Here is a 27085-nt window from a genome sequence, read left to right as displayed (position 1 = left end):
TAATGAAGGGTCTTTTTTGGTCTTTTCCTCCGGTTAAGCCCCGCCTCCAGCTTGGCAACTTAATAGTCTTGGGCCAGCTGATGAAAGAACCATTTGAACCCATCCATAAAGCAGACATCAACTACCTCACATGGAAAGTAGCGCTCCTCTTAGCTCTAACATCTGCTCGCAGAGTCAGCAAAATACAGGCATTTACAATCCAACAGCCTTTTCTACAATTCAATGGGGATAGTTATCCTGCGTACCAACCCTAAATTTATCCCTAAAGTACCATCAGACTTTCATAATAATGAGCCAGTAGTGATGAAGTCTTTCTTTCCACAACCTCAAACTGGAGTAGACAGATCTCTCTATTCGCTTGACTTGGAATGACGTCTCAAGTTCTACGTGCACAGAACAAAGTAAATCAGGAAATCGAACCAACTCTTCGTAACCTTCGGTACACCCAGAAGAGGACATCCTGTCACTAAGCAGACCATTTCCAAATGGATTTCGAACACGATAGCCTTTTGCCATCGAAAGGCTGCTCGACCTTTGGGCGCAAGAGTGCGTGCACATTCAGCTAGAGCGGTTTCTCGGGCGTGTCCCTGCCTGACATCTGCTGAGTGGCAACGTAGAGAACGACACATGCTTTTACAAGGCATTATTGCCTGGATGCTGAAACGCTCCGGGATGCTGCGGTTGGCCAAGCAGTCCTTAGGCATTTGTTACGATGAAGGTGAGCTATTTCTCTGTTCCCGCCATCCGCTTCTACTATTTAATACCACATTTTCTGTATAATAATGAGTTTAAATAGATATGTTTAAATATCTTTAGCATATATGATGTTATCTAAATGCTGATGCTATCTTTTACATAGTAGAATGTGTTCTTACAAATACAGAGAATGTGCTAGTCACTGCTTGCTATTCTTATTCAAGCATGTGAATCTATGAAAGTTCCAATACTGGAGTAAGAAATAAGTTACTTACCTATAACTGTAGTTCTCCAGTATTGGAAGCTTTCATAGATTCACATGCGGCCTTCCCTGATGGGCTCACCTTCTCTCTTCTCAGTGTTCCTTATTATTGTAGCACTTATGCTTGGAAAATCTGAGGGTAGTGAGTTCCTTACAGGAGGTTCTAAGGGGTGGTGCAGTGTGATTGGTTAAATATTGAGTTTAGGACTATTTTACAAAATGACTGTGATAGGTTGCTGAACGAAGGCCTAATGCATGTAATGTATGTGTACATTTAAGCATACCCTATACTTTCCACCGGGGAAAAATTGAAAAGAAAAATGTATTTGTCAGTTATAAAGAGTGAGATCACCTTTCAGTATGATTCCAAAAAAAAAATTCAAGTTAAAAATAAACTAGGGCAGGGAAATTACCACAGACTCACCTAGACTGGAACCCTCAGCCTTCAGTGTGAGGGTTAGAGACCTTAACGCCTGGGCTAGAAGTGACTGCTTACTATGCTTTAACCAGATGTACCTGTGATATTCAAGCCACAGATTTTAATAGGAAAAATAATTCAGTGTTCCATTGCTAGAAATGTTCAACAGTCAAAACGCTTGAAAATAGTCAGACACGCTGCATGAGATACCAGAATTCAAACCTAAATCCTACTGAGTGACAGTCCAAGAGCTTTACCAGTAGGCCAGGAATGACTGTTCTGTGTATTCAAATGTAACTATAGAATTCAAATCGAACATCTTGTTAGTGTGACGCTTTCAAGTCTTTGTATGGAGACACCATTTCAAGAACAAACTCTCTCTCCCATCTCATCATGGAATGGAAGAGAGAATGAGAGTAACAGGGCCGCAGGGTGGGGAAAGCCTGAAGGCTCCTGTGGTCCTAGCAGCTCCCCATGTCCTATGGGAGCCGACATTGCACCTGCAAGCAGGGAGCTGCTTTAAAACATTGCTTCAGCAAGCAGGGAGCTGCTATTTAATCTGTTTCCCTGCACACATATTTGAGTGCAGGGAAACAGATGAAAAGTCTGCTTTTTGCAATCTGTTTGACATCTCCTGCTTCCAGAAAGCTGAGTCTTTTTTGCTTGGTGGGAGCTGTGCCAAATTTGGTGTAATTCCGTCCAGCGTTTCAAGCTGTAGTCATGTCTAAAATCCCTATGGGAATTATAATGGGAAACCCACTTTTTTGAGCGCCTGCTGGATCACCCACAAACTTCCCATGTACAACAAGATTCTCTGAACACTTTAAAAAAAAAAAAAAAAAAAAAAGAAAATGTTTTTGTGAAGTTTTGTCAAACGGTGTCACAGATATAGGCAAGTAAAAAAATGAAATGCTTCTTTCAATGGAAGCATGGTCCAAATAATAACTACCTACTGGCGACTGGGCACTAGGTAATATTTGTAAAAAAAAAAAAAAAAACACAGATGCACTAAATGTGCATCTTCATCCATAGAATAGTCATAATGTTTACAGAATCTATAAACTGAATTTTGAAACATCCCTAGCATGCTATTTCAGTATGATTTTTTTTCTTCCCCTTAGGATCCGAATTATCCATTGAAATTAAAGAACTGGCATCGGAGTTTGAGCAGAAATGTAGAACCATTAGAGCATCAAAGCACACTTAAAAAAATTGAAAACTTTAATGGGATTTTTGAATGTCCGACGAATATATCTCCTGCATTGTCTGGAGAATACGATGATTATACCATTTAATAACCCTTACATTCACAGAGAAGAGAACACTAAAAGCCGTAAAGGCTGCAGTAAGGCAGTTGCTATTACACATTTACAAACACGGTTTAACGAATAGAACAGTTTGTAGGCTGGGTTCAAATATATACTGTAAAATGAATGCCAGATTACACTGATTTCTTACAAATCGAGCAATATCACAAAGCCCATCAGTAAAACCATCCAATAACTATCGTACAGGCATTTACACAGTTTTATCGACACAACCTGTAATAGATACAAAAGTGTGAAACTGGGCTTCCTGTTCAATAGTAGAAAGAATAAGGATTTTAAATTTACAATAAAGTGTGTATATATGTTGAAGCTCTTAGGTGTCTTATCTGCACATTTAGCATAATTAAACGAACAATCCTAGCATTGCAAACACTTCAGTTGCAATTTTGTTTCTGACTCCTCATTTTGAGTTAGAGGACAGTGTAGATTTAAAACATTGGAAGTCCAGTGATAACAAATATTCATGAGGGATGGTAATAAAAGAGAAGCAGCTTTGGATACGCATGACATACTTAATAAGGCAGCTTCCAAAGTTACTCAAAGTTCCAAAGGGTGATCAAGATATACTAAACAAGTCAGTTAGGTCTGTGTTAATAAAAGCAGCATGTTTAGGAGTCTGTTCAGTCCACGCCAGAGTTTCTGCTACTCTGTATACTGAAAGAGCTGCAGTATTATCTGTTAATGTCAAAAATTACTCTACGGTATTTACTATGGTGTGAAGTCTGCCAATGGATAAAACCTTTTGTAATAGCAAAACCACCACAAACCGAGCCCCCTTCCATACAATTTACCTGGATCACATTGCTCTGTTTAAGCCAATAAATAAATGTACTGACAGTGGGAGTCTCTTGTACTTGGATGAGGCTGCTGAGCCAGGCTACGTCTTAGCAGTCACAAAATATGTGTTCTTAGTAGCAATGGGTGGCGTATGTACCTTTCATTTGGATGTGGGGCCGGCTTTTACTTTCAGAATATTAGCAGATGTTCTTACCTCAATTTTTGTCATCTTCAAAGAGGTTGGTAGTTAGGTCCAATAGTACACAAGCCATGACTATTATGGTCTTAATTAACCATGCACCCTGGCGGAATAGGTGTGCGATGGTGATTTTTGACACCTCCCTGGATTATGACTGGACAGCATTGACACTGATCTCATCGATAATTTGGCCAACATTTAAGACACGTTTTGAAGAACAGCTGTAATCACGTAATAATTCACACACTTTTACTATAAGACCAGTTAATGCATATTTCTTTTCTGATGAGTAGCATTTTGTTTAATAAACTTCTTTCCTTTGCTGCAAATGCCAGATAATCATTCGTTGTTGATTAACATCTGCTTAAGATCTGTTTAATGCAAATCACTTTCTTTCCTAAGAAACCTGTATATTTTCTACAACTTTAGCATCCCTTCGTGCCAGTCTGTCATTTGTAGTTAGAATTCCGAAGAATGTCAGCCTAATTTGCCTTTTATCAGACGCGAAATAACATGCTTCACTTAACTCATAACTTGCCTTTTCCTTGTAATCCTACTGAATACTTTAGTCAACACTGCACGTCATTTGATCCACTATTGCTGCATAATTCCGTTTGTCTTAATTATTTTATTTTAAATGGCAACATTTAGAAATGTCACAGTTCTGGGAACTCAGTAGGGGTAATAGGGCGATTAGAATGTAAACCATTTGTTAGTGTACTTTGACAGAGCACATGTGTACAAAACTCGTTCCAAAAGCTACAGTCCATGTTTGAATTACACATTTTTTTCTCGGTTTGCCTTTGCCAATTATAGAGAATTCAACAGATTCATCTGAGTTTTTCGAGCTTCCAGATTTGGACTATCTCAGGACAATGACTCATATCGTTTTTGTTGATTTGGACAACTGGGCCTCCTTTTTCAAGCGGCTTCCAGGACAGCTCAACCAGGGGACATTTGTGTGGGGGTTTCAAGGTAAGGGCAGCAACAGTGGTAACCTTACTACCGTTATTTTATTTTAAAGTTTAACTATAACCACCTTACCAAGTTAAAAGTTTCACCGCTTACAGTCATGAAATAAACACCCAATTGCTCAGCCTACAAGAAGGACCGCAGAAAACTTCTTTTCTCAGATAGGAACCTCTCTTCCAAAACATTATTTAAACAAATGCATATTTTCACTCAAACTGGACTTCAGCCCGCTAAAAATAAATATAAGTTGTAATTGGGGTTTTCATTACCTTAAATGTTTTTAGGCATGTCACCTTTGGATATATTTTCTTTTAGGGTAGTGCAGATAATTTGAGTTTTTCATCTTGTTTAGTATCAAAATGCCAGCTTTCTTTGAAAAATATTCCACCTGCCTGTTGGTTATGGAATGATAAACATAACTTTTGCCTTCCTATAGCTTGACGCCCAGGACATATTGTTTAGGGTCAAGGACAACAAGTTTTTATATTTATTTTGTCTCTGGAACAAGTAGGTCCAACCCTCTGCAGCACAAACACTTTGGCTGCCAGTTTACAGTATCACAATATGGATCAGGGAAGGGCAAGTGTCTGCAGTAAAGGTAATATTTGTGTCTATATGTTAATACTGTTTGAACTTGTATTTACGGTTCATTAGTGCAAAGCCTTTATTATTAGGGTGAGTGCTCTAAGGAAGTGTTGTAAGCTTACACCGCACAACTGATAGTTACAGTGTAAAAATGTGTACACACATTTGCAAAGTTTAACAATATGGGGCTACGTAGAATGTTTATAGAATGCTCGCTGATTAGATGCAAATATTTTCAGAAGCTTGAAAGCAAGATTAAGGATTCTTTGTTTTTAAAATAAAAATGCTCACAAAAAAATGCAACTAGAATTTATTTTTTTTGCTAAGCTACTGTGAAATTTTAGGTACCATTTCTTTGAAGCCTCATTTAGTAAAATGTGTTGATCCATGCTAGTAGATCCAAAAAAAATGGATAAAGCAAAGTCAGTGTAACCAGTTTCAACAAGAGTATGGGAAACATGAAAATACACAAAGCATTGGCAAAGCCAGTAAGTTCGTCACTGGTGGTCAGCTTTTTGATTTTGTCAATGCTTGTCTTGTTTTGACATGGTTTTTGTAAAACTTTATTGTAGTGGTAGTTGCCGGGCCCTCCCTGTTGTTATAACAAATACAAGCAAAAATATTTTTTGGTCTCAAAAAGCACACATTGCCACAGTAGTTCTTGACATTGAACAAAAAAGCTCTTGATTAATGCCAGACCTAATTAGGATCACAATTCTTAGCCAAAGTCACAAAAGTGCACCCATGATACATGTCCTTGCATTAGTGTAGATTTACAGCTTTCATGCCTATTGGGAACTTACAGAAGTAGGCAAGGAAATGGTGTTCCTAGAAAATATTTGCGAACTGCATTTTATCAGAGCAAATATGTATATGTAGGTTTGCTTGTGTGAAAATCTGTTGAGCGGTTTCAAGTTCACTTTCCCTCCAGACGCTTTTTTCCCCACACCTGAAAGACATTTTACTTCTGCCCTTGTCATGAATACATTTCCAAGCTTTCTCAGTATGGGAAGAGACTAGAGAAGAGCTGGTGAAAACACTAAAGCGTGCAAGTTAAAGGGTTTGCACAGACTGAAAATGGCATTCAAACCCTGGATTTATTACTTAGTGCTACCTACAGCCCCAGTATGTACATCTGTGTGAAGGTCGCAAAACAAGGGAATTGCTAGAATTTAAACCCTACTATAATATGAGCCTGGCATAATCAGAGAGGATGTTATAGGAGCACTTATATGATGAGATTGTGGCCATAATTTGTGGCTCACCACATGGCACCAAAGGGACACGTCAATGCTGTTGTCTCCTCCTGTTTCCACACCCCACATGCTCTGCAAGATCGTCAAATGGATCATCGCACAAGTCCTCGTCATCAGCCACCTCGACTCAGGCAACGCGCTCTACACTGGTATCCCATCCCAGCTCCTCAGAAGACTCCAGACAGTATAGAACATGCAGTCAGACTCACCCTGAACCTCCTCAAAACTCCACTGGGTCACTGTCCAGAAAAGCTGACGGTTCTAGATGCTCACGCACGCCTACAAAGCCCTCCACAAACTTGGACTGTCCCACATCAACCACTGGCTGAACTTCCATCTTCCCTTGAGACACCTACGCTCTACTTCTTTGGCCCTTCGCACACATCCCCGCATCCGTTGCACACGCAGAAGGGGCCGTGCATTCTCCTACATTGCTGTAAAAGCCTGGAATGATCTCCTACTCCATCTCTGAATGGCACCCTCTCTGGCAGACTTGTGAAAGCAACTCCAGACCTGGCTTTTCGATGCAGTCGCCACTACCTCAGCGCCCAGATGCTCCTAGTGGTGATAGTATTGCGCTTTACAAAAGATTGATTGTCTCCCTTTACTGAAGAGTCAACCTGTTCAGGTACACACCACCACAAACCTAAAATCCCTTTGTTATGATACTACTGTTCTCCTGCAAAGTCTACTATATTGCTCCAGTAGTGAGGAAAATAAAATATAAATTCTTCATTAAACTGCAGCCTCCAAAAAATGGCATCAGGAAGCAAATAGCACCTTACACTGGTACTGAAGTGAAATCTTAACATTACACTGAACGAGCCGCACAAAGCTGACAACAGTGTTTAATGGAATACTGAAGAAATCGGCAGTCTAGTCAAAATGCAAAATTCTAGCCCATCAACGCAAGCTGAAGACAAATTTTACATTAATGCTAATATTCTGCCTGAATACCCTTCTCTTGGTAAACCCCAAGAGTAAGCAGCTGGCCTTCTCAAAAGCTAAAAATTAAAAGCAGAGGGTGTCATCTCACTACACGAAAATGTATATGCAGCTATAATCTCCTCAAAATCGGATACTGCTGAATGGGTGGATAAGAGTCACCTCTGCCATCAAAAATTACTTAGTCTCATCAACATCTACCTTCTGAAAAATGGAACTCCGTCTTTCTGGAAAGAGCTCCATATACTTTAATCAAGGTCCCATAATACCACTTAGTAGTACTGGTTCACAAAATACCTAAGGAAAAGGAGTCAGTGTTCGAGTACCAGACCAGGCGTATATCAAATGTTAAGGCCATGATAAGCCTAAAGAAAACTGGGATAAGACAAAATGTAAAAGACTTAGCCCAGTTCCCCAAGTCATCGTGTAGCAAGAGGGCACTAACTGACCGGCCACTCAACTACTCGTTCTCGTGAAGGTCTTTCGTTCACGAGGACGCCACTGCAGCTATAATCTGAATTCTGCTCGGAGATGCTGTTCTATCCATTCTCCGAAGAATAGGAGCACAAAGGAAAGATTGCTGTATGGCTCCTGACACCAGACAAGGGGCCACACCATCTTGAAAGAGTACAGAATGAATAATTTTAATGTTTCTCAATATTAAGTCCATGATAAGGCAGGGATAGGACAATAAATGGACGCATGGCCCAATGCCCAATCCAATGTGTAATGAGAAGGGCACTCATGTGAACGGCCAATAACCTAATCCTTCACATGAGTCATCCGTTCACGAGTACGCTAATAGATAAAAAAGAAACCCACGCAGAGAGACTGGTGTGGTGCATCTCCAAAGGTTGTCAACCGAAAGGTAGGACTACTATTAGTACCTGACCCCGGGTTGAAAAAAGGTGGTGGGGACTGCTTCATCTAGATTGCATGCAGACGGACTGGATAGAGTATTAGATGCTCAATAACTCATGTTCAGGGTAAGACACCCGCGCCAATAGATACAACATAACGAAGAGGGAAACTGTGAATATATCTTTAGAGTTCCCAGAAGAATCAGAGAGACATCACTATCCTCATAAGCTGTCACTTCAACCATCATTGCACACAGTTTTAGTTCATTCAGATATCAGTATGCATAAAACCTAGACGATCACCGACTGGTAAGGGTGTTCGTAAAAGCATGTGCCATAAAGCATCCTGCAGAAAATGTAATGAAAAGAATATACATATAGAAGCCCCATCGATGATATCCTGATATTACAATATTCAACAACAGGGGCAAGTTACAAGAACCGTAGAACAAAGTATAGAAGGTTATCCTCATGTATGCACATGTTACAATCTTAGTTGTGCAAAATGAACATAACAATAGTAGTATATATGGTCATTTAACTCATTATTTTTAGTGTTTCTTCAAGGAATACATGCAGATCTCTATCATTATTCAGACCCCTCCTCCACTAAGGTTAATGATCCACATACTCTCTAATTGTCTCAATGCCACACTTTTATTCTCCGTAAGGTACCAACTGAGCCAATAGCACGGAAGGTGATTTGTAAAACCTCTCTATGCCCATGGTCCTTATTGTAGTGTATTGCTACTGGGTAATCTTGATTATAGTTCCTAATAACACGAATGTTCTCTTGTATGCGCTCTTTTTAGGGTCTAATAGTACTACCAACATATATGCGGTCCCACTCACGAACCACATAATTTACCTCAAATTTGGTGTTACAGTTGACACATTTGGTTATCCTGTATGTCCTTTCCGTATTATACTGGAAGAAGGCCAGTTTTATCCATAGCATACCTACAAATAGTGTAGGGACCACATTTGAAGAAACTATTAGGTGTATTTGATAACCAAGTTGTGGTATCATCTGGTGGAAGATAGCTTTGATACTCTCTCAAGGTGTGGCCCCTACTATGTGTAACGCAGGGTCTAGCTCTGATAACATTCCTCTGAGTATTATCCAAAAGTAATGAGCCACACTGGTTTTGTAAAATTTTGTAAATCCAGGGACTAAGAGCCACCGTACGGGGTAATCAGTGACAACCTCCTAAAATTCTTCTTCCCCTCTCTCATGGAATTGGTGAGGAGAGTATTTCTACCAATTTTCTCAGTTCTATTCCTGGCCTCCTTAAGTGTAGTAGCAGGGTACCCCAGTGTAGTGAAGCAATATTACATCCTAGATAACTTCATTTGGAAAACAGCATCTAATGTACAATTGCCTCCCCAAAAGGGATTGCCTTAATCTGAGAGGGAGGGTGAGAACTTGTGGCATGCAATATGGAGTTGCATGCAGTGAGTTTTCTAAACAATTTAGAACATACGATTGTACTTAATGTACAGGGTAGCATCAAAAAAGTCAATACTGATGCAGCTGAATTGGTCCGTAAACATGATATTGTATATATTGTCAATAAAGTTCTGAAAAAATAGCCTGAGGGAATGTATATTCTCTGACCAAAACATTCACATGATCAATACATCTTCCCCAGTATATAATATGCTCTAGTAATTCAGGAGGAAATTATTCCCAAATACGTTTCTTCTTCTAAAAAAAAAAAAAAAAAAAAAAAAAAAAAAATGGATAATTAGCAAATAATTGGGAAAATTTGGATCCCATGGCTTCTCCCTGTGTTTGGCGGTACCACTCCCCATTGTGAATATAAACATTATTCTCTAATACAGTCTTAATTAAATCAATCAGCATCACTCTATGCTCTAAAAGCGTTGCATCTCAATTATCCAAAAAATCCTGGATGGCAGCAACACCCTCCACCTTAGGGAAACTCATATAAAGTAAGCAAACATCTAAAGTGACCAAAAATTGACCCTCCGTCCCTTCAAAGTCACCTATTTTGCACAGTAGATCCTTAGTATCCTGAATATGTGTAACTGCATAATTACCTTGGAGATTGGCCGAACCAGTCTTTAATGATACACCTTTGTCAATTACATTATAATGCCAATTGCAGTGGAAAATGTTTTGTATGTTGCGACTCAGTTCTGCACTTTGCAATGATTGTGCCACAGCACAACATCTAAGTTAATTTAGAGCTAACATCTTCGAAATAAGCAATAATAAAGACCTCTGACTAGAGGGTAATATGGGGCTTGGAAAAGGCTACACAAGAGATTTTTTTTTTTTTTAAATGTGCAAAAGAAAGAAGGATGACTAAGAAAATGATAACAACTGCTCAGTGATATCACAAAACAGAACAACAGTACATCCAAGGTAACTTGAAATCTACTTAGTCTAGTCTAGTACACTACAAAATCACATGTATTAAATGCTGAACGACCGCAACAGACCACATTCTTTAACATGAAGGCTCAATACCACATAGGTGATAATGGAGCAGGTAAACTTCTAGCCAGCTCCCCTAAGAGCTGAAAAGGAAAGGTCAAAAATCAACTTGATTAAAAGCATCCATGGAGAAGGAAAACCAAAGAGCAACTTGCCATCAAATGCAGCCTCAGCCTACGCAGTCATGGCTTACTGGACCCCAGTTGTTACATTTAGAGTCCTATATCACTGGTGTCCCTAGCCACCACAAAACAATTGGACCCCAAACTGGACTACTAAATACTTCCCTTTAGCACTTTAACGCTCTCGTGTAGCAGCTCAGAGCACTTCAAGACTAATCCAAGGTGATGTGAGTTAGACACAGTAAAACACAGCAGTACCCATTAGTAACTGAATGTTTATGTCAGCTCTTTACTGTATTGAATACTAAATTCAAAATTGGGTTACAGAAGGAAAAGCAGAATTATCTACCTTCTTCCTTGCTAGAGTTCTGATGACTAAGAATATTATAGCTCCTTCTTGCTAAGGGCACTCTTTTGCTTTAATGGTGGAGTCACTGGCTGATGTAAAGTTTACAACAGTGTTCCTGGTCAGTTCCTGAGTTGGCAAGCATGGAGCCAAAGCTCACACACATTACAAGGACTATTTACCAGATCTGGGGACACGAACACGAGCCCTGACTGTCAAAAGCACAGTGGACCATCAGTCTTCTCCTAGATACACTTCAGCGTCTAGTCAGGTTGCTATAGCAGATATAGTATCTTTACAGTGATGAAATGTATGGTAGTTTGTATGTTCAGAATGGTTGAAAGATGGTTTACCTGGACATTTTGAGAACTTTATAAAACATCTACATGCAAATCTTTAGTCTGCAGTATTGGCAAATATTGCAAGGTTTAATGCATGTGCCACAATCTCCTTAGGAGCAAAGTGATGCTCATACAAAATGTCCTGAAGAGGCCTTCCAAAACCTAGTAAACGAAATGGTCACAAAAGTGGATAAAAATGCAAAGTCCAGTGGCAGTGCATGGTCCACACAAGTCCACATGCCATAGAGCAAAAGATATTTAAAAGCCCTGGTTACTGTAAGTGCTTTGAGGTGACAGGTCTGCAACTAGAGGTGGCAGAGCCAACAAATGAGCAGGGAGAGCAGAGCCCAAGGTCAATCTGGGCTCTGAGAGCATGAGCTGAGCCAGCAAAATATGTGGCATGTAAATTCTGCAGCAAACACAAAACAGACATTTCACTAAAGCCTTCATTGTACCGTAGGAGCGTTTCACTTTATTACATTTGTTTATGTTGCTGAACTGAGACATTCGCTATGTGTGATAGTTGCTTACGATGAACTTCAAAAACATTCATACCACCACCTATCCCACCCTGACAATTATGGCAGTAGCGAAACAAGTTGCAAGTCAGATGCCGTCTGTCTCCTACATGTAGCTCTTGTGGAAGAGTGACTAATTGGGAAGAGGACTTGCATATAGTTGGAGTGTTGAGTATGCTCTAAATGCTGGAAGCCAGGGATGTGGGGGATGTGAGGCACTGAAGGAAGTTTTCTAAGGATGTGAGCGCTCTACCACCTTCTTGCTGTAATACTGCTTTTCTTGGCTCAGTGTTGGATTTGAAGGTAGTGAAAGTGTTTGGTTTCTGGGTTATTCACTTATAATCTCTTCAAATGACTTTGAGTTGCCCTTCTGAGTAAAAATATTAGAGGTGAAAACAATTTCCTGACCTCCAAACCTGGAAGCCTCAGGTTGACACACCTGGTGTGAAGGCTACATTATCTATGATGGGCTTCAAAGAGGTGGGGAAGGAGGTGAGACCCCCTCTGATCCTTTCCTCCCACCCCATAGCAGTGAAGTCCCAGACAGCCTACATTGATCTGGGGATGGAGGACTTATATAAGCCGGCCCCTCATGCCTCCAGTGTCCTGCTCTAGTTTGGCCAGTGGTCTAGCTGCAAAAGTTTGATCAATATAGCCCCATTGTTATATTTGTCTTCGGTCTCGACCACTAGATCATTTTGCGTAACTGGGATGCTTGGTAATAAAGCAAAGGATGTAGGCCTACCATCCTTCTCTCCCTAGGGTGTTTGGTGCATGTCTTGATGGCAAGCCGCTACCATTTTCGCTCCCACATGCAGTTAGTCCAAGCTGCCTGGTGGCATAAAATGTTTTCCCAGACAATGTGGAGGGATACAGCCTGGATAAGGTATGGGATGTCTGGTAGTAAAGTCATTTTGAGTGCAAAGAGGAGTCCCATCCAATATATGAATGGTTCTTCCACTGCCATTGTGCTCTTGGCCTCTCATAGGAGGAGCTCGAAGTTTTGTGAGTTTGTCCTAGCGCAGAATAGGAGGTTGGGTGCCAACTGGATGACCAGGAGGCATTTAACAAGGTCTAGTGAAATTGTGATGTTTGGTGACTGTGCCAGTGACCCACCCCCCCCAAACCCTCACTTAGGCCTGGGCCCTTGGAATGGTCATCTCGATAGGCCTGTGACTTCTTAGAATTCTTCAAGCAGAGGAACTCTGACTTCAAGTAATTGTTAGGGTTCTGTGAGGGTGTGGAATATATAGATGGCAAAAGTAGACACTTTGAAGGCATCACAATAGACAGACATTCCATGTAACTTGGAGTGGTCCCTAATTTTCTGCAAGAGGGTTCTAAAAAGAGGTTATCTGTGTGGATGAACACTGGGACCGATGTTTAGCTTTTGATCTGGACTTTCACCCTGGGGCTACAGTAGAAGGCAATATTCGAACCCAGGATCTGATTGTACAAGTCAAATTTCTTCAGAGCATCGAACAACATGTCTCAGTTCACCTTGTGACTTACTTTTTCATTGTCGAGTGACAAGAGAACCATAGCTTTACCTTTCCTCCTAGCGATGTTGATGAGATGCATGGCCCCTTTATAGTCGTATCGCCTGCTACATGGTTGAATATAAAGCCTCCCTGGTTGGACTGGATTAGATCAGGTAATAGCTTATCTAGTCTGTTAGCCAAGACTTTGGCCGGGAACCTATGGTCTCAATTAGGCAAGGAGTTTGACCAGTTGGGCAGGCAAAGGGTTGGATCCTTGCCCAGTTTAGGTATCTAAGCAATAGAGGTTTTAGGGTGACCGTTTTTTTGTGATGATGTTGTTAAAGAGAGTGGTAAGGATTAAAAAGGACTGGGGAGCAAATCGCTTGTATAAGAGTGTGGTAAACCCATCAGGACCTGGAGGTTTAGAGGGCCTGAGTTAATGGATGGCCCTAAGTATCCAGACTGATGTGTTTGTCTAACACCTCAGCAGACAGCCCAGGGAGAGTGACAGAATCTAAATCCGTACCATGCACCTCCTGGGGGGTTGGATGGGCTGTATATATAAGGATTAGCAGATGTTCTGGAAGGCCTTAAGCTTACCATCAGTGACATTGGTGAAATGAAAGGTAACAATGGCATCACACAATGTCTGCGTGCTTGCAAAGCCTGCAACATATCTGCCAGTATAGTGCCAGGCTTGTGTTACCCCCTCCCCCCAAGTGAAAAAGAGACTCCTAATCTGGTTAGAATGTAGTTGGCTCTGTCTAGTACTAGTGTGCACAACTGGCCCCTTACTGCCAAGACCTTCCACCAAATCCTGTTGAAGGGCGTTTTTTCATGCTGTTGCCCAAGCTCTACCAGTCCTGCAGACAGGCAGGCCCTAGTCAGCTCCCACATTTGTTTAAATAGTGAGGCTTCCTCAATCATCTAACGATTGTTTAAAGAGCACCCCAGACCACTCATTTGTCCATTTACCCAGTTTCGTTGATAGTGAAGTATTCTCGGAATTTTTCACAAAATGTCCTTTGTTGCTCACCTATTCTGTCCTGCTAAAGAGTGATAGAGACAGGGCCATGATCCTAGAGAGTTTGGCGGAAATTGGTCTGGCTCAGATAAGTAATATTTGAAACTAAGGTCTAAAAGGAGGAGGTCAATTTGGGCATATGTATGATGTGCTTCGGAGTAGTGAGAATAACTAATATTGAGTGGGTGGCAAGTTCATCAAGCATGCCCCACCCTGCGTGGCAAGTTTGGCCCTCTAAGAACAATTTAGGGGTCCCTCTAAGTCACTGTTGTGACCTCTCCTCTGATGTATTGAAGACTAAATTATTAAGGGGCCTTCAGCAAAGGCAACAATAGATTCTGATGTATAGTATCTCTCAAGAATTTCTCCTGTCCTGAATTTGGGTCGTAGATTAATGCTAAACTAATTGGGTGGCCCTCTTAAAGGCCATTGACTGCAAGAACTGTCTCTCTCACTGTCAGATTTGTGGTTGTGTTCGGTGAAGGAAGTGTGGTTTGCATGCAGGATTGCTGTACCTGCCTTTTTAGAGTGGGAAGATGCACTATAATTGGAGTAGGCATGTTTGTGTAAGTCTGTCCCCAAGATGGGGGGTCTCCTGAAACAAGCAGCCTGCATCGATTTGACTTTGCTCAAGACCTCTTGGAGGGGTTGTTAAGCCTTCTAACATTGTTTGTGACAGTCTTTAACATCATGGGATTGGTCACCATGGTACAGTATCTCTGTGAGGGAAATGGCTAAAATCTCTGTCCTTGGATCAAAAAACCATTTGGAAAAATGAGTGGTTTGCAGTGTTCAATATCCCTTTCCCCCTAACATCCCTATAACTGTAAATCATCAATGTTTAATTCAATGTTTAATTCCCAATATTGGGTGGGAAAGGACAACAAACAACTATTTGTGTGAGTTATCATGCTGGCAAGGTGAGTAATTTCAGTCAACTGCAATAGAAACGTGTGAGTGGAGGTTGTTGGTAGTGAAGAAACTGTTATAGGCCCCAACTGCCACCTGGCCCCTGGCATATCCGGTCCATCCATATGTAGTCCCCCATCAGAGGTTAGGTATGGGGTGGCACAAGCCACACTGCTCAGCTATTAGTCATCCTGCTGACCATCTTCAGTCGTGCTTCAGAGGTGTTCAAAAAGCAGGGCCTTGCTGTTCTCACTCTCTGTGGGGCTTGGTTAGCGTCTCCCAGTGCGTCAGGACACAGTCTGCGCCAACCGGATTCCAGACCATGGGGCTCCCCTGCGCTTCTGGTTTCCATTCTGTTTCTCATCTGCCGGCAGGTTCAAAGTTTGTTTTGCTTACTTGGCCGTATTATGCGTACAGCTGTCCCAGGAAAATATGATGCAGACTAGGGGTTCACACCAATACTTCATGTTGTGAAATATAAGAAATTCTGTGCCAGGCTTGAAGCATTGTCGTTTTGTAAGTGTGGTGGCTGAAAGGGCCTGGAAGAATAGTTGTGTCTCATTAAATGATACAGGGCCCCCTGCCATGCCGTAGCCATGATTGCCTCTTTATCTGTGAAGTGATGTATGCGGGCTAAGACACCTGGTCTACATTTCTTAGTCCTCCGGAAAAGCACAACTCTATGCAGTCTGTCTATCAGAATGGGATCGCTGCTCCTCTTTTCAAGGATGGTGCCGAAGAGGTCTGCGGGGAATTTGGATGGTGCCGTCTGCAGTTTTAGTTGGTATTCCCTGAATATGAATGTTGTCACAACTTGACCGATTCACAAGGTCTTTGCATTTTTCCTGTAGAAGGACGTGTTGACCGCCAAGCTAGAGAATTCTTTGTTGTAGGGCATCCCTCTGTCACTTTTTTTTAATCAGTGGAGGTTTCTGTCTAGGCCACCTGCTTGTCAGGAGAGTCAATGTCTTTTTGGAGGGCATGTGGGTTTTGTTGAAGGTTAGTTTTAAACCCTTCAATACCCTATTTGAGTTCTTGAAAATGTTAGAGTAGGCCCTTTTTGATGGGCTGGGCTGATTTTGCCCAGGCCAAATGACTGTGCCAGTGGCTATTTGTCATCATGTAGCTTACACTGGGAGGACTGCTGGAGGAAAGTCGTTTTGCCAAAGCCTCTCACTGTGTTTTTGGTATGCCTGGGAAATGTCTTCGGGTGTGAGGTGCACTGTTCCCCCAAACAAAGGAGTCCTCAAAAGCTCTGAGTAAGATGGCACAGTCTTAGGGTAGTTGAGGGTGGTTTGTTGCTACCCAGTCAGGCCAGTCCCCACCATCGAGGGTTATATATCAAGTGAGACAAAGAATCTAAGGTGTGGGCCCTTCTCCGCTACATAGCACAGTAAAGTCCTGTCATTCTAGCCAGCACAGGGTGCCATTGCAGTAAAGCCCCAGGTAGTATTTGGCTGCAGCATCTGAGGCCCTGTCAGTTTGGGTTTCCAACCTGAGGCAAAGTTACAGGGAATGACCCACACACAGACCTGGAGTCGAAAGCAATTCAGTTGTCAGTCATGCATGCAAGCTTCAGTAGAAGCCTGGTATCCCTATGACTATTGCAACCCAGCCCATAGCACAGGAGTCAAGTGCTGATTCTGATGCCCTGAAAGGCGTGTTGACTGATCCAACCTGGAATGTGGAGGGCTGTAAATGATATCTGCTCCAGTTCTCTCACCCACAAACGGGCTTCCACTCACCTCGCTAAAGGGGCTGCCGTGGGGGAGCATCTTTAGGAATGGGCACTGGGCCCCAGGTGATGGGGCTGAGCAGGCTCACAGGGAAGATGATGTCCATCTCATCTGGGGTTCTGTTGTGTTAAACAACACGCAATATCAGACTGGTACCATTCTATATTGTGGGGAGGTCTGTGGTTGCTAGACTTTTATATTTGTTGTAACCTTATGTAGGGTTGAAAGACAGCAGAGCAATTGCTCAGGTCATAGCGATTTTGCAGGTAAGACGTTAAGGTAACAGGGCCATTGCTCAGGTCACGGAATACATACAGGTAGAGTGTGAAGACAGCATAGCTGTTGCTCAAGCAACACATTTCTTACTCAAGTCACATAGGTTTTGCAGGTAGAGTGTTAAGATAGTAGAGCTGTCGTTCAGATCACAATGAACTTGCAAGTAAAGTGCACTTACAGCAGAGCATTTGCTCAGGTCACATGTCTTGCAGATGGAGTGTAAAGACAGCTAACCTGTCGCTCAGGTCACACAGGTCTTGCAGGTATTGTGTTCTGCAAATAGACTGAAACGGGTCTGATGTTGCCTGTGTACCCATCTCCAGGGGACTTAGACCCTCATCACAACCCTGGCGGTCAAAGCATGGCGGAAACAGTACACAGAAGGGAAAACGCTCACCTCTCGACACCCAACGAGGAACCAGGACTCCATGGAGCCCGAGTTACAAGTCCTGCCTGTGTTGGCGTATCTTCTCATCTACCAGGAGTACTAACAGCCGCGGCGACGACCACCACGGTGAGTACTGCACCTACAACACGGGGGGGAGAGTGACACACACACACACACGCAACACACAATACCCTCACCCACAACAACATACACACAAATACATGCAGCAACATTACATTTACATCCCCCCACCCCCTGGAAGAACGCAAGGACAAAAGGAAATGATTGTAACCAGTGTAATCATGACAAATCAGATAGTCAAAATTCAGTATATACAAATATGTACACCAACTACACAAGTCCGGATAGTGAACCAATCATTGTCCGTGGACCACTGGGCCCAAAATGCATGGGCGAAGCCCACACTAGATACCTGACTGGAAATGGAGAGAACACTGCTGGGGCATCAGATCGAAAATATACATGCACCGAGGTGGGGGGGGGGGATGTTTCACCTCAGCCAGATGAATGCACAACGCCACTGCTGCATGAGGGGGCTCCATGCCCATTGCTGTATCCTGGGGAGTGCAAAGCCACATTCTCTCAAGTCTCTCCAGTGGGTGGTTTGCCCACTGCTGTATCCTGTGGAGTGCAAAGCCACAATCTCACAAGTCTTTCCAGTGGGTGGTTTGCCCACTGCTGTATCCTGGGGAGTGCAAAGCCACAGTCTCACAAGTCTTTCCAGTGGGTGGTTTGCCCACTGGTGTATCCTGGGGAGTGCAAAGCCAGAGTCTCTCAAGTTTATGTCATTCTCCAATGGTTCTGGAGGGGGCCTTGTGCCCACAGTGCTTCATCCTGCCAAGGACTGAGGTAGTTGTCATTCTCCACTGATTCTGGAGGGGGCCTTGTGCCCAGAGTGCTCCACGTGCAGTGTGGCCGGTACAATTCCCTCACCTGGGTGTGCGTGCCACGAGATTGGCGAGGTGCAGGTAGCATGATACGCCATGGAGGCAGCAACATACCCCACACTGCTGCGGCTTCGCCTTCCACCTGCAGGTGGAAACAGTGATGGAAGTCATGCCTCATGGAAGCTGCCCAGGGTCCAGGAACTCTTCTCTAGCCTCGGACGACTGGCCACTGGGGATGGTAGCCATGTCAGCGGTGGTGCCACTGTCCGAGTACGTCGCAAGCCGGTGGCGGTGCTGGCCGCGGTGCATGGGTCAGCACCTGCTGAGGGACACAGCAGGACGTCTCCTGCAGCCTCGGACAGCTGGCGACTGGGGAAGAGGCTGGGGACTGTCGCTGAGGCTGTATGTAGACGTGCAGGTGGCGGTGCAGCTAGCGGTGTTCGCCGCCATACAGGTTGGTGTGGTCGTGGACAGAAGGTGTGACACTGGTCCCTCAGTTGGTGCCACCATGCCCTCTCCTGACCTGCTCTTCTGCTTTTGGCCCTTCCCCACCTTTGATGGTGCCGCAGTTGTCTTGCCACTATCCCTTTTTGTTTTTGCTTAGCCCTTGGTGGCTGGTAGTTTCGCCTTCTCCCTCTGGAATGTGGGCACCTTTTTCACCTTGGCAGGTGGTGTAATGTCCTTGCCCTCGCTACATGGCACTCTGGCAGCCCTGATGGGTGGCGCACTCGATGACCCCGCAGTTGCTGGCACCACTGTGCCTGGGGATTTGGTGGCTGAGGTGCTGGGCTGGGACCTGGAAAGCCTGGCCCTGGGAGAAGGATGGGGGGAGGGGTTGGGGGGGAGGCGAAGTGAAGAGGTCAATGTTAGCCAGGAAAAGCTTCTTAGACACACTGGGACGGGAAGATGGAGGGGTTTTGGGAGTGGAGGAAGAGGTAGTGGTTGTAGGAGGTGTATGTCTGCTGAATTTGGGTGAAGGTACATGGGCCGGAGTCTGTTGTGAGGTGGATGGCTGTTGGGTGGGTGTGTGCCTGCGTTTGTGTTCTTTGGGAACAGGCCTCAGACACACTGGGAGAGGACACAGGGGATGTGTGAATGGTAGTGGGGGTGGTGATTGCACATAAGTGGTGTGTGGTGATGGGCGTGCTGGTGATGGAGGTAGTGGCTGAGGATGTAGTGCATGCAGGTGTGATTGGAGACGAGACAGGGAGGAGGAGGACGTGGAGGAGGACGACACAGTGGAGGCTGTGGATGTTGCTGTGTCTGCATGGGGATGGTGCTTGTGTGAGTGCCTGTGGGATGTGTGGTGCTTATGTTTGCCATGTCCACTCTTGTGTGTTGATGTGTGTGCATGCTGGTCTGATGGTGTGCTTGGCATAGGCTGAGGTACAGGGGATTGGGTCTGGGTGGAGGAAGTTGGAGGGGGGAGGCTGGACACAGGGACAATGGCTGCAATCAGTGCTGAGGCCAGGGCCTGAAATGCTCTCTGTTGAGCCGCCTACTGAGAATGAATGCCCTCTAGGAATGTATTTCTTTGTTGCAAATGCCTCTCAACACCCTGGATGGCATTCAAAATGGTAGATAGCCCAACAGTGAGGGATCTCAGGAGGTCAATAGCCTCCTCACTGAGGGCAGCAGGGCTGACTAGGGCAGGGCCTGAGGTGCCTGGGGCGAAGGAGATGCCCACCCTCCAGGGTGAGCGGGCATGGGACACACGCTGAGGGGCTGCTGGGAGGGCGGTGCTGGTAGGGAGGGGTGGTGGCGGCTGTACCTGTTGATGCGATGGGCACGGAGGTGCCAGCCACCACAAGGGAGCTCCCATCAGCGGAGTCGCTGTCACTGGTGTCTGCTCCTGTCCCTGCCATGGAGCTCCCCTCGCCCTCCGTCCCACTGGTGGCTTCAGACACTGTTGCTTCACCCTCCAGGGCCAAGTGGGTTGCAGCTCCCTCCTGCTCCGGTGCCAATGCTCCTCCGCCTGATGATGCTATTGCACACAAGAACAGGGAGACCACGAAAAGGGGGGGAGGGAGACAGAAGAAAAACATATTCAGTGCATGCAACACCACTACCATTGGCGGACACAACACACATGGAGCAGCCCTCAGCACTACGCCATGCACTAAAAGTTCCTAGAAATTTCACCCGACCATGGGGTACGAGGCCTAAGCCCAATTGCTGCACACTTGTAAGTCACAGCCTGACTAGGTGTAGATGGCTCTTAACCACTAGTGGGGTTGGCATGCCACATAGCCTGCCTCACAAGGGACCTTGCCTACCAAGTTCGCCCTGGCCTAGGGGAACCCACTGCCCCCCCCCCCCCACCCAGACACCTTGTTTTGCACGCAGAGTCGGCTGAATGAGTGTGTGCTCACTCCCTTGTGGCTTCTGTGATGCCCTCAAGCGCCCATCCAACTCTGGATACGCCATCACCAGGATCCGGGACATCAGGGGGGTCATGGTGCGATGGGCACCCCTTCCACGTTGGGAGGCCATCCCCAGCTGGGCCTCTGCCGTCTTCTTGCTCCAGTGGCGCAGGTCCTCCCATCTTTTACGGCAGTGGGTGCTCCGTCTGTGGTAGACCCCGAGGGTACGGACGTCCTTGGTGATAGCACGCCAAATACCCTTCTTCTGGTGGGCGCTGACCTAGAGGAATGGTACAGGGGGAAAGGAAATTACTCACCCGTCCGGACCGTCATACTCATTGCCCACCAGTTCTCACCCATGCCCTGACGCACATACACTCAGCATCCGCACATGCAGGCCTCAATCACCCCCTCCCCCCCTCCATGTATCTTCCAACCACACCACTCAAAGCAGGCATTTCCCATGCAGCATGCTCACAGTGTACACACCTGTTTGTCTGGAGGACCGTACAGTTGCGTGTACTGGGGGAGAACCCCATCCACTAGTTTCTCCAACTCCTCTGAAGTGAAGGCAGGTGCCCATTCCCCCAGACACTGTAGCCATCATTGCTTCCAGACCCAGGTCACAGCAGCACTTGCAGTGTAGGTCCTCTCCTGTTAAAGGTCAGGTATCAAGTGAGTGAACAGACAGAAAATGGCAGTCACGTCCGCTGCGGTGCATACCGTCACCGCCGGCGTACATCGTCATTGGCTCCTGGGATCCACAGGGCCGAATGTTAACCAATGCAGAATTGCGCCGCTGTCTTCGACCGCCCACCGTGACCGCGTACAACGCCAGCGCAGTTACCTCATATCCCCTTGTCCCACCTTACAGGTCAGGCAGTCGCCATTTTAGGGGGCCACATGGGATGGATAATAACTACGTCACACCTATCTAGGCCGAGAATACAGACCGATACCGGGACATTGCTGTTCTCCCCCATAGGGCACGTCTGCTGGGGCAGGTGAGGAGATGGCGTAATCCTCCGATGTACAGACCCCTGGTGGATCTGTCGACAATGGAAGAGCGACACATCATAATCACATACAGACTTGATCGTCATCAATCCTGGAACTGTGTGCCCAGTTGGAGCCAGACCTGATGTCAGCTATCCGCCATCCCACAGGGATACCCCGTCTAGTGCAGGTCCTGTCTGTATTCCATTTCCTGGCCAGTGCATCTTTACAAACAGTGGCCATGGCATCAAGGATGTCCCAGACAATGTTCTCTAACGTGTTGTCCAGAGTGTTGTTTGCCCTGCTGAAACACATGCACAGCTCCATTGTTTTCCCTCAGGTGAAGGATTTGCCCACAGTGAAAGGTGACTTCTATGCCCTGGGACATATCCCCAACATCATTGGTGCCATTTATGCCACATGTGCCCCCCCCCAGGAATGAACAGGTTTACAGAAACCGGAAGAGCTACCATTCGATGAATGTGCAGATGGTGTGTTTGGCAGAAAACTACATCTCCCATGTCAATGCCAAGTATCCTGGGTATGTGCATGACGCTTACATTTTGAGAAATAGCAGCATCCCTTATGTGATGGGGCATCTCCTGAGGCACAGTGTGTGGCTAATAGCTGAGGCCAAGGTACCAATACAGTTGACATAGGTGTCTGGGTATGGGGTTGTCCCTAAGGGTTAGTGTGTGTCTAACAGTTGTCCCTCGACATTTGAGGTGACTCTGGTTACCCCAACCTGTCATGGCTACTGACCCCAGTGAGGAATCCCAGGACAAGGGCAGAGGAACGCTACAATGAGGCACATGGGCGAACTAGGAGGATAATCGAACGCAGGCCAGATTCTGGTGCCTCCATCCGACAGGTGGTTCCCTCTACTACTCACCGAAGAAGGTGTGCCAGATAATCGTGGTCTGCTGTATGCTGCACAGCCTGGCTTTGCAACACCAGGTGCCTTTTCTGCAGGAGGATGGGCCAGATGGTGGTCTTGTGCTAGCTGTGGAGCCTGTGCACAGTGAAGAAGAGGAGGCAGAAGAAGAGGGTATTGACAACTGAAACATCATCATCATGCATTACTTCCAATGAGACACAGATAAGATGTCACTGCTTCCCACATCTCATACTATTGTTGGCGCTAACATAAGTCTGTCATTTTCACTCAGTTTATGGACACTGACTTGTCACTTTGACCTTCCATTTCTCAGATCTGGGTCTTTGTGCCCTCTGCTATGTTTACTCCTGGCCTACAGCTGTGTAACATTGGTATGTGCACAAGTACATTGACATTGCTATATTTAAGAGATGTTTGCAATTACACATTAGTGAAAGCACAGACTGACTCCAGATTGTTTTGTGATTGAAGTGTGTATTCCTGTGCAAATAAGTGGAGGGGGTTGTAAAATGGGCTGGGGTGATGGTGGAGGTATGTCCATGGCAGAGTCCAGTCTAGTTGTTTCACAGGTGCACTGTCCAAAGGGGCATAGGAAGTGGAGCAATGGCAGTTTAAGGATGGACAGGGTGACCTAGTGGGACAGAAGGGTGACATTCAGGGGGGTCTAGTTTCCTGGCGGGCGTCTTGGCAACGTTCGCTGTCTTGTTCCTGGATCTCAGGAACCGTTTGTGGGGTGGTTCTCCATCTGCAGGGCGTGGGGTGCTGGTGTCCTGTTGTTCCTGTGGCGGTGCCTCCTGTCCACTAGCGCCTGTGGAGGGCTGTTCATCGTCCAGGTTAGTGTCAGGGGCCCGTTGGTGTGCCGCTGTGTCCCTCCTAGTGTTGAGAAGGTCTGCCAGCACTCCCGCATTGGTGACCAGGGTGGTGTTGATGGACTTCAAGTCCTCCCTGATCCCCAAGTAGTGTTCCTCCTGCAGCTGCTGGGTCTCCTGAAACTTGGCCAGTACCGTGCCCATGGTCTCCTGGGAATGGTGGTAAGCTCCCATGATGTTGGAGAGTGCCTCGTGGAGAGTGGGTTCCCTCCTGGGCCTGTCCTCCCCCTGTCGCACAGCAGTCCTCTCAGCTTCCCTGTTATCCTGTGCCTCTGTCCCCTGAACCGTGTGCCCACTGCCACTTCCCACAGGTCCCTGATCGTCCTGTGTTAGTGGGGTTGCCTGGGGTCCCTGTAGTGGTGGACACACTGCTGATTGACGTGTCCTGGGGACAGAGGGATGGGCCCGCTGGGTGGGTGCTGTGCTGGTGTTTCCTGAGGGGGGAGGCTCTGTGGTGGTTTGTGACTGTGTCAGAGGAACAGACTGTCCAGAGGTCCCTGATGGGCCGTGCTGGTCATCTTGATCCAAGCTTGCAGAGCTGCTGTCACCACTGTGGGTCTCTTTTGTGGGGGGACTGGATATGTCTGGCACCTCCTGTCCGGTGACATTGGGTATGGGTCCTATTGGGGGTGTAAATGCATAGTTATTGTATCTGTGTGTGCCATCTTGTGCAATGGGTGAGTGACCCTCTACTCCTGTGCTTGCATTATTGGCTTGGTCCTTGTGTGATTGGTGATTTTGGGGCATGAGTGAGTCTCTGTACTGGACATGCTTTGGTGATGGGTGTCCATGCATTGGTGTTACATGCAGGGCTTGGTTTTGGGATGTGTGGGTTGTGTTAGTGGGGTATCTGTGGATTGTTGGGGTGATGGGTGTGAGGGTAACGGTGGGGGGGGTATATTATGCTGTGGGTGAATTCCTGTTGGCGTGACGGTGTCTGTTTTGGTATCGCCAGTTTATCACTGACCTTTGGTGCGGCAGACTTGTGTGGGTGTCTGTATTGTGGCGGATTCCGAGCTGTGGGTCCTAATACCTGTAGCGGAATTCCGCGGCCGCAGCGGTATGTTGGCGGTCTTCTGCACAGCGGAAAGCGGGATTTACTGCCAGGGTTGTAATGAGGGCCTTAGTCTGTTAGATTGGCCTGGACTGCTTCTGTTGGAGCAGGATTAAGTCTGTTTTGCATATGACTGGTCCCTGTCTAGAACGGCATAGTGGGCAAAGACATGATGGACTGGAATGAGGTTCAGATAATTACCTGTGTCCGAAATTATTTCAAACTGTTAACCCATCACTTTTGATCCTAGTCATCCTTCCAAGCCCACTACTGAGGAATCTACTCTATCTGAGGTACCTCTCCCCTTGGTGCATGACCACCTGTGGCCATGTGAGCACAGCTGTCACCGTCCAGGGCATGTATTCTCTGGAACTAACCCACACTTAAGTCATTTTCCATGACACACCAAAGTCTTCCTTCTCATGAACACACAGAGCAGGAATCTTGCCATTTTACCTCTGCTTCCAATCATGCTACACAGTATGCCTGGACCTCTCCATTGGTGGCGAAACCAGTGCCCCGTAAATTAGGGATGAGCTCCTCAGACTGCCTTTAGGGCTGCTACACCATAGTCTAGTAGACTGCATATGCGATGGGGTAGTGGCTATCTGCCCAGTAATGCCAGTCTCCTGCACAATTTCTGACAAGGTTGAATGAATGTGTTTCAGAGCTTCTGGGACTCTGTCCCAAATGCCTATGGCTATCATGTTCAGCTCCACTGGACTCTCTGTGGTAATGTCCCCTACTGTGATCCCACTATCAGTTGATTTACCTATACGTGGGCTTTGATTTTGCGTTATGCTTTTGCAGTTGATGCACTTCACTACCTGTGGAGTGGAGGAAGTGTTTTCCCTCCATTACATTTATGGCACTGACAAGAGGACCCTTTCCACTTAGACATCTGCCTCTGCGTGGAGATTTAAAAACTGCTGTGGTCCTAGCCTTCATTTTTTCTGATCATGTTTCTGGGATATCATTGGTGTAGCAGCATGCTGCTCCTATCCTTTGTAGATGCTATTTCCCAGCCATGTATCTTGCCTAAACAGCAAGCCACTGGGCATGAGTTTCCAATAGATCTTGCCAGTACTGTCTGAAGAATACTGGACACTTCTTGCTTAGCTTTGCAGCAAACAAAAGAGGATTTAAAAAAGAAAACTTTAAATGAAGGATGTCACTGAGAAGACACAGAAGTAAGATCCTGTTCTCGCCTTACCACCTCAGCCTGCCTGAAAAGCCAAAGCATTCCCTGCCAGTATCCTATTCACAGCAAGGGGTTGATCCCCAAAGCATCTAAATAAGGTAGGAGGAGGCTGCAGGTGGTCTGAAAACAGACACTTAGCCAGTGAACATGCTCAAGTGGAGAGGAGTGGCCCACAACTATGAAATAGCAGTGGCACTGTTGTGTTTGTTGAGACCGAAGCGCTAGCCAGCAATGGCAAGGAAGAGACACCCTGAGCCTTGACTCACCACGCGAGAGAGGGTGCATTACACCCTTAGTGAAGTGGCAAAGGAGACCCTAGCATGAGTGACACAGGGCTCCACACAGGAGGTGGGTTGGACTGCAAAGTAATGTAGCAGTGTTCCACTGTTCTACACTCCCATAGTACACAGAGGAGCCTGATGTGCAGACTGCGCTGGCCAGTATAGGCTTAGAAGGGCTAAGGAAAAGCTAAAGGGGCGAGAGCCCTGCTTGTGAGAGAAGAACCTCCTTTCTTCTGATGAGGAGTGAACCACAGAAGAAATATCTTCATCAGGGAGCTCTGGGGGAATCATAAATACAAAGATGGACAGGAATATGAAGCCAAATGTGTATGCTGTGAACTGGGAGCACGAAGTGATCATCATGAAATTCAGGGGGGTCCTCTCCACAGTCAGCATGGGCAGGGTGAAGCAGAAGGATAGGGCTAGGGTGGGCAATGTCTTATTCAGAAGAAGAGTGATGCTACATGGGCCGACAGCATGCACAAAAATAATTCTGATGCCCTATTGAATCCTGTAATTTAAGGATGGGAGGAGAGGGGATGGAGGGAACTGAGCAGGAGTTACATGGTCATATGTTCACCTAGTTTTCTACTCTAGCAATGATGGACATGG

The 27085-nt window shown here is 45.7% G+C and overlaps 1 protein-coding gene across 1 annotated transcript in view; it reads left to right on the top strand.

Annotated features, from left to right (window-relative positions):
• ZNF451 (zinc finger protein 451) overlaps positions 1 to 27085 on the top strand; it is a 407158-nt gene that overhangs the window by 218107 nt on the left and 161966 nt on the right. Inside the window, exon 10 of the mRNA XM_069235765.1 lies at positions 4497 to 4655. Within this exon, the coding sequence (XP_069091866.1) occupies positions 4497 to 4655 (159 nt within the window). The remainder of the gene's footprint in view (positions 1 to 4496; positions 4656 to 27085) is intronic.

This window comes from Pleurodeles waltl, chromosome 5 (assembly GCF_031143425.1).
Source record: "Pleurodeles waltl isolate 20211129_DDA chromosome 5, aPleWal1.hap1.20221129, whole genome shotgun sequence".
Lineage (NCBI taxonomy): Eukaryota > Metazoa > Chordata > Amphibia > Caudata > Salamandridae > Pleurodeles > Pleurodeles waltl.
This window is presented reverse-complemented; position numbering and strand designations above follow the sequence as displayed.